We start from the raw sequence: 15,262 nt of genomic DNA, 5'->3' as shown, positions 1-15,262 counted from the left end.
CCCCTTCAACAAGCATACTATAAACAGACCGAACTCATCTCGTCTTCTCTTATTATCTTCGGTTTCTGTGAGGAAAAAATGCATGGCTGCGCGCTGAAACTAATTGTCGGATTACTTTCGATTTCTATAGTGTTTTACCTAGTTATTTCGGTCAATGGTGAGCTCACCCGTGATGTGATTAATTATATATTGCTATTAACTAATTCATATTGTAGTTTATGTCAGCCGAGAGTTAGAAAATATGACTGCTTGTGTTGGGTCAATCTTTCCTCAGCGCTAGGACAAATGTAGCCTACATTTTTCCGGTTAGGATGATTGTGTTATGCTATATTTACTTCTATGAATATCTGAACAATGCATCCAAAAATAAACTGCTGACATTCTGGACATAACTTTGTAAGGACTGTGTTTGTGTAAATAGTTTCTGAAAAAAAGTGTGGCCAGCTCAAATGCTGATTATTGCGTCATTCGAAACTGCCGTTCTAAACGAGCATTCTAAATGAGTGTTCTAAACACACGGGTGTGATCGTACGCTTCAGGGACCACTGTAGAACGATCACCGTGTGATGGTACGTGTGAAAGGGTTAAGCAGACTGTGTTTGTCTACTATTGTGACTTAGATGAAGATCAGATAAAATGTTATGACCAATTTATGCAGAAATCAAGGTAATTCTCAAGGGTTCACATAATTTTTCTTCCCAATGTAAATTCCTTCTATGGTTGCTTCGAGGCAAGCAACATTGAAGCATGCTTGAGAGCATCAGCTGTTCCGGACGACTGTGTGATCATGCTCTGCGTAGTCGATGTGATTAAGACATTTAAACAGGTCAAAATTCACAACACGGCAGGGCCAAACGGATTACCAGGACATGTACTCCAGGACATGACCAACTTGCAAATGTCTTCACTGACATTTTAAACCAGTCCCTGACTGAGTCTGTAATGCCAACATGTTTCAAGCAGTCACTGTGCCCAAGAACACCAAGGTAACCTGCCAAATTGACTTCCGACACATAGCACTCACGTCTGTAGTCATGAAGTGCTTTGAAAGGCTGGTCATGGCTCATATCAACACCATTAACCCAGAAACCTTAGACCCACTCCAATTTGCATAGCGGCCCAACATATCCACAGATGACGCAATCTCTATTGCACTCCACTCTGCCCTTTCCCACCTGGACAAAAGGAACACCTACGTGAGAATGCTATTCATTGACTACAGCTCAGCGTTCAACACCATAGTGCCCTCAAAGCTCATCACTAAGCTAAAGACTCTGGGACTAAATGCCTCCCTCTGCAACTAGATCTTGGTCTTCCTGACGGGCCACCTCCACGTGGTAAGGGTAGGTAACAACACAGCTGCCACATTGATCCTCAACACGTGGGCCCCTCAGGGGTGCGTGCTCAGTCCCCTCCTGCACTCTCTGTTCACCCATGACTGCATGGCCAAGCACAACTTCAACACCATCATTAAGTTTGCCGTCGACACAACAATGGGAGGCCTGATCACCGACAACGATGAGAAAGACTGTAAGGAGGAGGTCAGAGACCTGGCAGTGTGGTGCCAGGATAACAACCTATCCCTCAATGTGATCAAGACAAAGGAGATGATTGTGGACTACAGAAAAAGGAGGATGAGCACGCCCCCATTCTCATCCACAGGGCTGTAGTAGATGAGCAGGTTGAGAGCTTCAAGTTCCTCGATGTCCACATCTCCAACAAACTAGAATGGTCCAAACAAACCAAGACAGTTGTGAAGAGGGCACGACAACGCCTATTCCCCCTCAGGAGACTGAAAAAATTTGGCATGGGTCCTCAGATCCTCCAAAACTTTTACATCTGAGAGCATCCTGATAGTTTGCATCACCGCCTGGTACGGCAACTGCTCGGCCTCTGACCGCAAGGCACTACAGATGGTAGTGCGTACATTCCAGTACATCACTATGGCCAAGCATCCAGCCATCCAGGACCTCTATACAGGCGGTGCCAGAGGAAGGCCCTAAAAATTGCCAAAGATTCTAGTCACCCTAATTATAGACTGTTCTATCTGCTACCACACAGGAAGCGGTACCGGTGTGCCAAGTCTAGGTCCAAAAGGCTTCTTAACAGCTTCTACCCGAAATCCATAAGACTCCTGAACAGCTAACCAAATACCACCACCCCATTTTTACACTGATGCTCCTCTTTGTTTATTACCTACTTATGGTCACTTTACCTCTACATGTGTACATATTAACCCGACTAACCTGTTTCTCTGTACCGGTACTCCCTGTATATATAGCCTCATTATGTTTTTTAATTTTTTAATTGTTGCTCTTTAATTATTTGCTCTTTAATTATTTGTCATTTTTTAATTGTTTACTTCAGTTTATTTAGTAAATACTTTCTTAACACCTATTATTTTCTTAACTGCCTAGTTGGTTAAGGGCTTGTGGGTAAGCATTTCACTGTAAGGTCTATCTATACCTGCTGTATTTGGGGCATGTGACAAATCACTTTTGATTTGATATAGGTCATGTGTAATCTTTCCACCCACACGCAGATCCTTACCTCTTGGCCAGGAGGGCCAGGTATACCATCAGGTCCTTGGTCACCGGTCACCCCCTAGGGGAGAGATTTCAAAAGTGATAACCTAGTAGTATACTTTACATAGTCCCAGGTACACAGATAGGTCTCTATTTAATGTTATTAAAAGTTAAATGACAACATTATAATGAAAACATTGTAACTTGAAGAGTTTTCACAATGTACCTGATGTTTGCATAATGTACATTGTGTGAAAAATGTCCAGATCAAAGATAATGTTTTTGTAAAGATTAAATGTGAAGTTAGTTGTCTAAATTGGATCTGAGTAAAATATAGACCTTGCCTCGTAACTAGTTACGCCCAGAGAACTTGCACTAAAGGCGGATACACCCATTTCTGACCCTAGGGTATAAAACATGTGAGTTAAGAATAAACATTATGACTAGGTGACCACGAGCTGCAGCCAAGGTTCGATTAGTTGTAACCCCAAAACGCAACACGAGGTTGAAGGCGACAAAGGAACCTTTTAACAATCTATGCTACGGATGAGTAGTTGTGTCTAAAAGGGTGAATTCAAGCAGGACCACCCGGTTATTCTCTCCAAGGAATCATGTGTCTACACTGCTTTCATTCCCACACTGGAACCACCTATATGGCTGATTAGCCATCATCAGAAGACCCCTCTTTCATAACAAGGGAGAGGAACCAGACCACTAAGAGAAAGGACACTACCATTGTGTGGACAATCAGAGTTACACCCGGTAACAACAGAACAACAGAAGTGTCACCATCAGTGGAGAAGTTATAACTCGGTCCACGAGGAGATAGCCCATCGGAGAACTTTGACACATAATTACATCATTATATTCTGACCCATAAGAGCGGCAGTTCGGGGCAAGGTTAGGGTTAAACTAAGCATAGTTTACAAATGTACGTAAGTGTGCTTTTCTCTCATGCACTCTCTTGTTTGAAATCCCCATTTTGTGTAACAAGTGTCATATTGTGTTGGCCTTCTAGGGACCTGTTTCATTGTAGTAAGTTTTAATCAATAGCCTAGACTGTGTGTATGTGTATCTTATTTATCATTTTAGCTTGTTAGTAAATAAATAATCTTCTCAATTGTTGTGGTACGGACTTATTTAGTTGGACTCAGGTTTGTGCAGATTCCCAGATTATGCGACATTCAGAATGAGACTGTAGAGGAAATTAATGAATTAGCGACTGTTGTAAAATCAATATTCTGATATTCGTTGAGGTAATTTGGGAAATAGAATCTCAATAAAGCCAAACTTTCCCATGGTGCCCCAGGTTACTGAGTTAATAGTTACCTGATTCATTTAATCACGTAATTATGAACAGTTCATCATTTGATGAACAGCAGTCGTCACATTAATCAATCCAACGCCACGACAGGTTAATGGACTCACCTGTTGCCCTGGTTTCCCTTGAACACCTAGCAACCCAGGTGAACCCTGGATACCCTGTAAAACAATGAGAGCACTTCTGTGAAAAGAAGTTATCCACAGTTAAAACCCAGACACAAAGACTCAGACGACAAACATCAGCACCATCTGTCAGGTGGTAGCGGAGTGAAATACCTTGTCACCTTGGAATCCATTCTCTCCTTGCTCCCCTGGAAGACCAACTTCACCCTGAAGAATGAGAGGTTAGAAGGTTAAGAATACCCTAACAAATGTACACTATAAATCCTCATCTCTATTGATGAGTACTATAGCCAGCTGTGGGCATGAGGCAGATCCAGTATGCCCAGTAGGCAGCTCTAGGGATGTCATCTGGTGACCTGTCGAGTGCAGATCTGCCATTGTTATACACGTGCTGTGCTCAGCAAATATGTGCATTTTTACTAAGAAAAGCACACATTTCTCAGTAGCTTATACATATATGTGATACATGGAGCACATAGCAAGCCCAAGCTCTAAATTTGCAATGATTGAGGATGAGTATCATCTTGTAGGCTTCGGAAAGTCTTTAAACTGTTCCTGAATCAGATTTCTAGAGATGTCTGTAGTTTTACCACATGTAACCTCCTCCCCAGAGAGCCAGCTAGTGGACGAGACTATTTGGCATGCATAACTTGATCTGATGGTTTATTTACGTACAGTAGGCTAATAATGAGGTATTCAGATCACCTTATCACCTTTCAGTCCTGATTCTCCTGGATTTCCTGGTACCCCCTGAAATTGAACCAATCACTGATGAGCAAACAGGCCTGGTGTTGCGCCGAGAGAAACCCCTCTTGAGATTTATGACACCTCCTGCATTGTATTACATTTACAATATTTTGTAACAGCATGTACAGTAGACGTGAGTAAAGCAGTAGGTCAGTTACCTTGAGTCCACATGGTCCTGGCAAACCCATCATCCCTAAAGGACCCATGTCTCCCTGCCACCAACAACACACAGAACACACACTTAGAACACTGTAGACAGAAATGCAGACCTACAGCTGTAGGACAATTATGTCATGCACATTCCTAACATATGTATACAGTAGTTAAGTTGAATGATAGAGCAAGAGTATATGGCAAAATTTGGGACTTATATTTATCTGTTTATCATCAACAAGACAAATTATAAACTGGGTGGTTTGAGCCTTGCCACGGGTATGACACAACAGTCATTTTTACTGGTCTAATTACATTGGTAACCAGTTTATAATAGCAATAAGGCATCCCTGGGGTTTGTGTTATATGGCCAATATACCATGGCTAAGGTCTGTATCCAAGCAGTCCGCGTTGCGTCGTGCAAATGAACAGCCCTTTGCTGTGGTATATTGGCCATATATCACACCCCCTCAGGTCTTATTGCTTAATTATAAACAGGCATCCCCAAACCAATCAGTGTCCTAGAGAGTGCAGTGGAGCAGAGAGTGACGGTGCACAATTAGAAAAAAAAGTGCTATCTAGAAGCACAGAGCGTTTTTACATGGAACCACAAAATGTTCTACCTGGAACCAAAAAAGGGTTCTACCTGGAACCAAAAAGGTTCTACCTGTAAAGAAAAAAGGGTTCTCCTATGGGGACAGCCGAAGAACCCTTTTAGGTTTTGGATAGCACCTTTTTTTCTAAGAGTGTGCACCTTCACTCTCTGCTCCACTGCACTCTCTAGGACACTCTGCATGTAGAACAGAGGGTTCTACATGGAACCCAAAAGGTTCTATCTGTAAAGAAAAAAGGGTTCTTCTATGGGGACAGTTTTGGAACACTTTAATTCTATGAGTGCACATGTCATATGGCTTTTTATACTCACAATGAGCCCGGGCACTCCATTAGGACCAGGGGCTCCCAGCTCGCCCTGAGAGAGAGAGAGAGAGAGAGAGAGAGAGAGAGAGAGAGAGAGAGAGAGAATTTCTCTCTAAGGTTATAGGCTCTATTCTAAACAAACACAGGCAGAAGAGAGGCACAGTGTTCCTTACGCTTCTGGTAGAAGGAAGGGGATAGACCCTAGCTCTCAGAATGTGTGTGTTGGTGTGTGTTGTCCCCCCCCCCTGTTTGTGTAATCTCCAGCTCCCATCTCGCGGGTCAGGGCAGGCTGATGAAAGGGGGGCTGGCTCGACACACAGAGAAGGGCTTGTTGTCCCCGGTAACTACCCCACTGCTACGTGTCACGCCCACATCCTCTCCAGGTAGAGAGAGAGAGATACTTGATCTGTGAACTGAAATAAAAAGAAAGCTGAGCAAGCTTGGAAAGAGCTAGTATAGAAATCAGCAATAGAAAATCTAAATGGAGATTATATACCATACAGATGTCTGCTCTCTTAAAGGCAAAGGAAAAATGTTAAAAGTAAAGTAAGGAGAGAATCACCCGAGACCTTGGTGGCAGACTTCTCAATACTATAGGGGAAGAAAACCACAATAAATCTCTTATTTCATACTGAGAGCCCCTCAGCCTGGCACCCTGTTGTGCACGAAATACGCAAAACATTGAAAAGATAACAATTAATGAGGACAAATTAATGAGGACAAACTGCCCCTGCCTCACCGTTAACGTTAATCATATCGGCACCATCATGGTCCAGGGAAAACAGCCTGAGGAAATTCCAGGAAGACTTATAGTCCCTAAGAGAAGAAGCAAAGGAGCAAGCAGCCTCTCCACAGATCACAATCCAGGAGAAGACAACCCCTCCAAGCCCTGACAGCAGACTCGTCTCTCTAAGTCTCTCCTCCGACATCAAATCTTTCAGAAAGTCTATCTGTTCTAGAAAAATACTTTTCTGAGTTCAGGGAGAAATCATTGACCTGCCAGAGCAGAAGCAGCCAAGAGCCCGACAGAGGAAGACACCAGCCTGGTGACTCGGGGGAAACAGCAGCCCAGTGACATCAGGGAGCAACAGTCAGCCACTAGAGAACTGGAGGAGGACAACCAGGCCCTCAGGATGTAAGTGCGTCGCCTAAGAGAGATGCTGGCCACCACTGTCGATCACAGCCACTTGCAAGACCTGCAGAGAGAGCTAGAGGAGCTGGAGGAAGAGGTCATCAGGCACCAGCCCGGCCACACTGCCAGGAAAGAGTCATCAAGCTCTGGTGCCCCACCACATACACTGCCATGGAGTTGCTCTCAGAGGAGAGTCTGAAAGAGGCAGAACACATCCATATTTACTCCAGGACAAACAACGTGACAGCATGCAAGGACAACCTGGACAGAGCTCTGAGCCAAGTGGCTACCAAAGATTTTTCTTCAGCCAGAATCATCCGTGAGTCATCGACACCATCAACACAGAGGTATCACAAGCCTGTTCCCCTCTGACAAAGGTGCATCTGGTGCATCACTAGGACATTCAACCTTCTATGACCATGTGCACCTCAGCAAGAAGTCAGGCTCTTCGCAAAAGCCCTGAAAGACACTGCTGGGAACAGGTCCCCCTCCAATACCCACACTAAGCCCAGAGACTCTAATCAGCACTACAAGAGTCCCAGGGCCCCTCAAAATCCAAGGAGCCCCAAACTACAGGGAGCCCAAAATCCCACTGGCCCCAGTCACCATGCTGCTCCTGGTCCTCATGCCCCCCCCACGAGTCATCCCTGACAGAGTACCCACCCAGCCAGCTAAAACAGGCAGTACAGAAGAGTTACGCAGTAGTGACTCCAACAGGGTCCTCAGTGCAGGACAACCAGAGCCAGATAAGAGACCTGTTGGCTGTAATCTGCTTTAAGATACGATATACTGAACTAAAAACATACATCCACTACAGATGACATCCAGAGTAAAGTACTAATGTATGCATATGATATGTAGCCGAGATAATAATGAGAAAATAAAGTTTTTTTTATTGTTTCATTATTAAATGTTTTCACCTAACTATTATTTTAGCCCCATGTTATAACACATGATAACACCCACAATGATAACACATTGGTTCACATATTAAGCATTTCACTGTTAAACACATAAAGGAGCATTTGAAATATAGCATCCTTAAGGATAAGCAGCTATAACGTTCAGGGTTTGTGCTCTTCAAACTTTGGTGTGAAAAGCACAGACCCAGACTTTGTAGGTACTGTAGGTCCATACAGAAATGGTTTGCCGAGATCGGTGTGGAAGAACTTGACTGGCATGCACAGAGCCCTGACCTCAACCCCATCTAACACCTTTGAATTGGAACACCGACTGCGAGCCAGGCCTAATCCCGCAACATCAGTGCCTGACCTCACTAATGCTCTTGTGACTGACTGGAAGTCCCCACTGCAATGTTCCAACATTTAGTGGAAAACCAGCAAAGGGGGGACCAACTCCATATAAATGCCCATGATTTTTGAATGAGATTATTAGCGAGCTGTACACATACTTATGGTCATGTAGTGTACATACCCTCCACACCTTTGTCCCCAAAAATGTCCACCAAACTCACAAAGGAAAAACATTTGCCTGTTTATTAGACTTTCAAAAAGCCTTTGATTCCATATGGCATGAAGGTATGTTCTTATAACTAATTCAAAGTGGTTTAGGAGGCAAGGTATATGATATTATTGATGTGATCTATAAGGAAAACCAATGTTGTATAAAGTTGTCAAGAAAATAAAACTATTCTTTGGTCAGGACAGAGGAGTTAGACAAGGGTGCAATATTAGTCAAACTGTATTCAATATTTATATAAATGAACTGACTACGATATTAGAACAATCTACATCTCTGGGACACCCTCAAATTAAAGTTGATTTTATATGCTGATATATATGCTGACAGAATTATTACAAAATATATTTTCCCACAATTACTGTATATTACTCCTGTCTGAACAGACATAAATAAAACCATTAAAAATACTACACCAGGGAACATTATTTACTGTAGCCACAGAGGATCAATAGCTTCTACAATATTGCTGTGGTTTTAAGTTGTATTACAAGCACTTACAGTCGTGAAGGCAGCAATTTGGGCAGTAAGCGTGACCAATATCTACTGAACAAAAAATATAAACGCAACATGCAACAATTTCAAAGATTTTACTGAGTGACAGTTCATAAAAGGAAATCAGTCAATTGAAATACGGTAAATTCATGAGGCCCTAATCTATGGATTTCACATGACTGGGAATACAGATATGCATCTGTTGGCCACAGATACCTTAAAGAAGATGTAGGCTGTGGATTTTTTTAAAAACAGTCAGTATCTGGTGTGACCACCATTTGCCTCATGCAATGCGACACATTTCCTTCGAATAACGTTGATTGTGGCCTGTGGAATGTAGTCCCACTCCTCTTCAATGGCTGTGCAAAGTTGCTGGATATTGGTGGGAACTGAAACACGCCATCGTACACATCAATCCATTGAGCAAACATGCTCAATGGGTGACATGTCTGGTGAATATGCAGGCCATGGAAGAACTGGGACATTTTCAACTTCCAGGAACTCTGTACAGACCCTTGCGACATGGGGCTGTGCATTATCATGCTGAAACATGAGGTGATGGCGGCGGATGAATGGCACAACAATGGGCCTCAGGATCTCATCACGGTATCTCTGTGCATTCAAATTGCCATTGATAAAATGCAATTGTGTTTGTCTGTAGTTTATGCCTGCCCATACCATAACCCCACCACCACCTTTACATTTTTGTTCAGTGTAAAATAGCTTGTAAAACACTGTGCTTCTACACCTGCATTGCTTGCTGTTTGGGGTTTTAAGCTGGGTTTCTGTACAGCACTTTGAGATATCAGCTGATGTACGAAGGGCTATATATATACATTTGATTTGATTTGTTGCAATGTGGCCATAGACATATAAACCATAGAAGGATTTTGGAACCTTGGAACCATTTTGGAACTCAGTGGTACACTAGCAATGGCAGCCAGTCCTGACGTGAATAGGAACTGCCATCTAGGGATTATATTTATTTGTTTTGTTGCGGCTGTCAATCTGTCAAATGCCTACTGCTGAAAAGAGAAGACCAATCTTTCCGTAGAAGCCAACAACTTTTTTCAACATTTTTGAGTGATTCTGAGCGAACAGCACTGTTTTTCAAAGTAGCTTATCTTGAGATGGCTATTGGCACAAGTGCATCGGCCATCACCGTTGATTAGCCTAGGATTCATCATTGGGTGAGTCAGTGTCACTGGAAAGTTTATTTTGTAGCCTACCGTGGCCTGTATATGTGTATATGTGTATATGTGTGTGTGTGTGTGTGTGTGTGTGTGTGTGTGTGTGTGTGTGTGTGTGTGTGTGTGTGTGATGTATGTGTATATATATAAATATACATATATATATATATTTGTGTGTGTGTGACCCGTTCCAGGAAGCTAGAAATGTGTCGCGCGTCACTACTTCACAGGAGAAGCATTTGAATGTAAATATATATTTGTTTTATCAAAATGTGTTTTTTTTGGCCTTGTGTTATTTATTATTAAAAGTCACTCCCTGAACTTGCTTCCCAACTCCCAGCGTATACTTTTACAACAAATAAGTTTTGAACAAGCTATATTTCAGAAATTACCAAGCCCTGACCATAGAGAGACCTCTATGGTGTAGTAGGTCAGGGCATGACTAGGGGGCATTCTATCTTATAATTTCTATGTTGTGTTCTAGTTTGTATTTTCTATGTTAGTGTTTTGTATGATTCCCAATTAGAGGCTGTTGGTAATCGTTGTCTCTAATTGGGGATCATATTTAAGTAAATATTTTTCCCACCTGTGTTTGTGGGATATTGTTTTGTGTTTGTGCATGTGCACCACGTAGTCACGTTTCGTTGTTCGTTTGTTGATATATTTTGTTTTGCTTAAGTTTCACTGTGGACTAAAGATGTGGAACTTCAATCACGCTGCGTCTCTCCACACAAATGTGACAAAAGGCTAGTGCCTACCATACCCAACAAATGACAGCAATAGGCTAATTATATTTATTTTACAACAGGCCTACTTAACTATCTTAAACTAAATACGGAAAACACAATTCAAAAGACAGATCAAACTTAATTTAGCGAACGGAATGAAACAAAACAGGTTCTGCATAGGCTATTTAAAGAACTGGTTTAGATTTTTTTGTTAAATAGACTTACAATAATATCAATGATATACAATTTAATCATGATAAAACAAATGATTATAAATATGAAAACATTTATAAATTAAGTTCCAAAATTGCATCCTACATGAAGAGTTACGTATGTGGCCATCATGTAAATGACGTAAACTGCATGAAATTGGTTTATGAAAAGCCCATTTTTTTTCCACATCCTGCTAAAAATTCCCCCCCATGTGATTATAGATGCATGTAATGCGTTACTGTCTATAGGGCAGAACTTGGGAGATTCCCCCTAGCAATGCAAATTGAGAAAAGAGCTACCAAATTCTGGTGACCCTAAGCAACTGGCCCAAAAGCACCAGCTAAATTAAACTATTCGACCACAAATAACAAATTTAAAAGAAATACAAATCTCTAATCAAAATACATACACTAATCATTGGCAAAACAAAAGAAGGAGAAAGACTGTGTAAGCACTGTGGGTTGGGTGAAGTACAGAATGAGCCGCACTTCCACTGCCCAACATTTAATTAACGAGTTGCAGGATTTGGGAGAAAATCTGCATTTTGTTAAAAGAAAATGTAGAGACAGTAGATCTTGCTGCAGATTATTAGGTCTGTCATAATATAAGAGAGACAATAGTTTCAGTCATGTCATACACATGAACCCTTGTATATTAAATGTGTCAAATGTCAATTGTTGCTGTTTTGTTTACTTTTTTTCCACAAATGATTTTACAAGCATCATTTTTTGTTGTTGATATATATTATTATTTTTGCTCAAACATATTGTTCATTTATGTGATACTTCATATACAATCCTCTGGCAACAATGGCTACCACCCATTCATGCCAATAAGGCATTTGAGAGAGAGAGAGAGAGAGACGTTTTCGAAAAGGGGGAATAGATGTTACAGAGATGTGTTACAGACCAATTTTAAAGTGTGGCCTTCCGGACCCCTCTCTCCTCTTCTAACTTCACTATGAAGGAGAGGTTATTCAGCCAACTGGAACTTGCCTTCTCCTCGGTTGGAAAGACACGTGGTGTTGGAGAGGTCCGCAGAGGTCAGCCAATCACAGTATCACGATACAGCTGCCACTCAAGGAGATGTCAGGGTCAAACTAAGAGAGCAAATGTATCTGTATGAAGGACCGCATGCCTCTATGTCAAACTAGGATATTGTGTGGATAGAGATCTAAGGAATTTCTTTGGTGAAGACATTATTCCCCTTTTGACCCTTCTGAAGTATAGTATCCGCTTCATTGCTTGGAGGGGAAAGTTCCCCCTACTGGCCTACAGACAGCATGTCCATCAGTGAGCTGATTTTCCCAGTCGTCCCCAATTCAGCTACTGAGAAGTGCATGGGAGTGCATACTGCTCTAGAAAGAGTCTACAATACCTATAAACATACTTGGCATGTGAGTACTCAATAACACTTCATTTTAAAGGGGTCCTTATTACAGTGTTATAACCAATGTTCCCTCAACATTTTGAGTGCAAACTTGATCGTTGCAAATGAAAAATCTGTGCAACTTCCAGTGCATTTACTGTGAACAGTTTACTGTGAGCTAGTTTTAGCAATGGTCAATTAGGCTACTGTGGCTATTTGATTATAATGTAGGCCTACCAGAGTGGCCTACCATCAAAAACAATGGAGAAAATGCATCCCATAACACTTTAACATGGAAATAGCTGTTTTGTCATTCAGCGTACAGTAGCAGCCAATGTGTGGTTTTCAATGTAGGCCTACATTCCATGAGACTTTTGAAAAAAAAAACATGCAGGGCTTGACATTAACCTGTTTATACACTTATACACTTCAGACAGAGGTGACTGAAAATGTTGTGTTGTGTGATGCAAGAAACCACTTTACAAAATAAAATGCATCATTATTCCCATAGCACTATTACAGAGAATCAGACAAATTATGCTACCCTTAGCTTATTCAACAAAAAAAAGCTTTTTATCTGACTTGCCTTTCAAAGATGTCTAGAAATGCACACATTTTTTTATCTTGTAGGAAGCAATCCCTCCCCCATTGTTGACTACAAATGATCTATAACTGGGCTAATAACTCACTAACTAGCAAAGGATATGAACACATGTAGAAATGTGCACACATCGCTACATGTAGCTCTCACTTTGATCTCCAAACAAGCGCATCTACTCACGACCGCTGATGCTGTACTGCAGTTAAGGTGCACCGGTCTGTGTAGAGAACGTGCCTGAGTCGTGCCTGTCAATGCAATATATACAGTATGCCTGTGTTATATGTTATATTCTGCCTGTTTGGCCTTGTCCGGGGGTATCGTCGGACGGGGCCACAGTGTCTCCCGACCCCTCCTGTCTCAGCCTACAGCATTTATGCTGCAGTAGTTTGTGTTGGGGGGCTAGGGTCAGTCTGTTACCTGGAGTATTTCTCCTGTCTTATCTAGTGTCCTGTGTGAATTTAAGTAATTCTCTCTCTCTTTTTCTTTCTCTCTTTCTTTCTCTCTCTCAGAGGACCTGAGCCTTAGGACCACGCCTCAGGACTACCTGGCCTGATGACTCCTTGCTGTCCCCAGTCCACCTGGCCATGCTGCTGCTCCAGTCCAACTGTTCTGCCTGCGTCTATGGAACCCTGACCTGTTCACCGGACATGCTACCTGTCCCAGACCTGCTGTTTTCAACTCTCTAGAGACAGCAGGAGCGGTAGAGATACTCTGAATGATCGGCTATTAAAAGCCAACTGACATTTACTCCTGAGGTGCTGACCTGTTGCACCTTCGACAACCACTGTGATTATTATTATTTGACCCTGCTGGTCATTTATGAACATCTTGGCCATGTTCTATTATAATCTCCACCCGGCACAGCCAGAAGAGGACTGGCCACCCCTCATTGCCTGGTTCCTCTCTAGGTTTATTCCTAGGTTCTGGCCTTTCTAGGGAATTTTTCCTAACCACCGTGCTTCTATACCTGCATTGCTTGCTGTTTGGGGTTTTAGGCTGTGTTTCTGTACAGCACTTTGTGACATCAGCTGATGTAAGAAGAGCTTTATAAATAAATTTGATTGTAAAATAAAATCTCTTGCACAGTTCGTTTTGTTTTGGTATGTTGCATTGAAAGTGGATTATACTGCGTTGATTCGATCACAATTCCCACAGTAAAGGGAAACGTTGATAGTGTTACGAACGTGGAAAACTCTATAAAGTTGACTGAAGTTCAAACTCATGCTTCTCTGCCCGCACTGATATTTCTTCTAAGTGGTAGTTCCTGGGAGCTAGACAGAACATTAGATATAACATATGTAATTACGCTGTAACAAGTATTGTAATTCATTTTAATAATTCATAGTTACACTAAACTAACAACAAGCAACTGGTGGTAATTGCAGTCTGTAATTACAGAAATGTAACAACGAATGCTTGTTCAAGTTTCCGATAGCAACCGAATGCACAATTTTTTCAGTCTACACGATCCACATTGATGATACCCAGGCACCAGTCGACCTTTTGTTTGAAATGCATGGAAGCTTATGAGCGCTATTGCAAAAACGAGGGGTTTACATATATGTATTTTTAAAAATAGTTAGATAATTGAATGCTACATTTGACCTTGAAAGCAACTGTAGCTAAGGATAGCAGGGCTTGGCAACGGGTGAATTACTTTATTAAGCATCAATCAAACATTTTTAACACATTAATAAAAAGTTATGGCTCTTAATAAACAGTTATTCATAAAATTGTGAGATAGTCATTCAGCGCTGGCCAAATTGGGAGATAGTCATTCAGCGCTGGCCAAATTGTGAGCCCACTAAGCTTGGTTGAATAATGGTTAATAAATGCACAAAATGGTCGTAAGACAACCTCTTATTTCATCATGTAACCTTGCAAGGGTTTCACGATTGAAGAACACTCTCACTTTTGGGTGGGATGCATTATGTGTATATTAAACTGTCCAGTGTTTACTGATTTCTATGAAATATTATTTATAATTACTTAACATTTTTTTCAATAAGTATGTTACCCCAACAACAGAATGGTGTGGGCATATATAGGTCATAAAAAATATTAATGCAAGTAGACCACTGATTGACCACTGATTTGTTTGAGGTGGGGTTTTTGAAGTATTTTTTTCTCCAATGTATACTTTGGTCACAAATACCAGTACAGATGTTGGATTTTAATATGACCCATTTCGTCACAGATTGATTGATGAGGTTTTGATGTTTGTGTGCTGTGCCTTTTTTTCTCCAAACAAAAACTTTTGTTTCATC

The 15,262-nt window shown here is 41.5% G+C and overlaps 1 protein-coding gene across 5 annotated transcripts in view; it reads right to left on the bottom strand.

Annotated features, from left to right (window-relative positions):
* The window catches only part of col27a1b (collagen, type XXVII, alpha 1b), a 141,049-nt gene that overhangs the window by 45,865 nt on the left and 79,922 nt on the right, over positions 1 to 15,262 (bottom strand). For all 5 annotated transcript variants that reach the window (XR_016496680.1, XR_016496681.1, XR_016496682.1 and 2 more), the window contains 6 exons: positions 5,797 to 5,841; positions 4,877 to 4,930; positions 4,677 to 4,721; positions 4,125 to 4,178; positions 3,954 to 4,007; positions 2,551 to 2,604 (listed from right to left, as the gene is read on the bottom strand). Coding sequence is in view for 2 of the 5 variants with exons in the window: in XM_021606572.3 (XP_021462247.3) it covers positions 2,551 to 2,604; positions 3,954 to 4,007; positions 4,125 to 4,178; positions 4,677 to 4,721; positions 4,877 to 4,930; positions 5,797 to 5,841 (306 nt within the window). In the remaining 3 variants the exon portion in view is untranslated. The remainder of the gene's footprint in view (positions 1 to 2,550; positions 2,605 to 3,953; positions 4,008 to 4,124; positions 4,179 to 4,676; positions 4,722 to 4,876; positions 4,931 to 5,796; positions 5,842 to 15,262) is intronic.

Source organism: Oncorhynchus mykiss, chromosome 6 (genome assembly GCF_057628025.1).
Source record: "Oncorhynchus mykiss isolate SJ-2025 chromosome 6, ASM5762802v1, whole genome shotgun sequence".
Classification (NCBI taxonomy): domain Eukaryota; kingdom Metazoa; phylum Chordata; class Actinopteri; order Salmoniformes; family Salmonidae; genus Oncorhynchus; species Oncorhynchus mykiss.
Note: the sequence above shows the minus strand (reverse complement) of the source record. Positions and strands in the feature narration are given on the sequence as shown.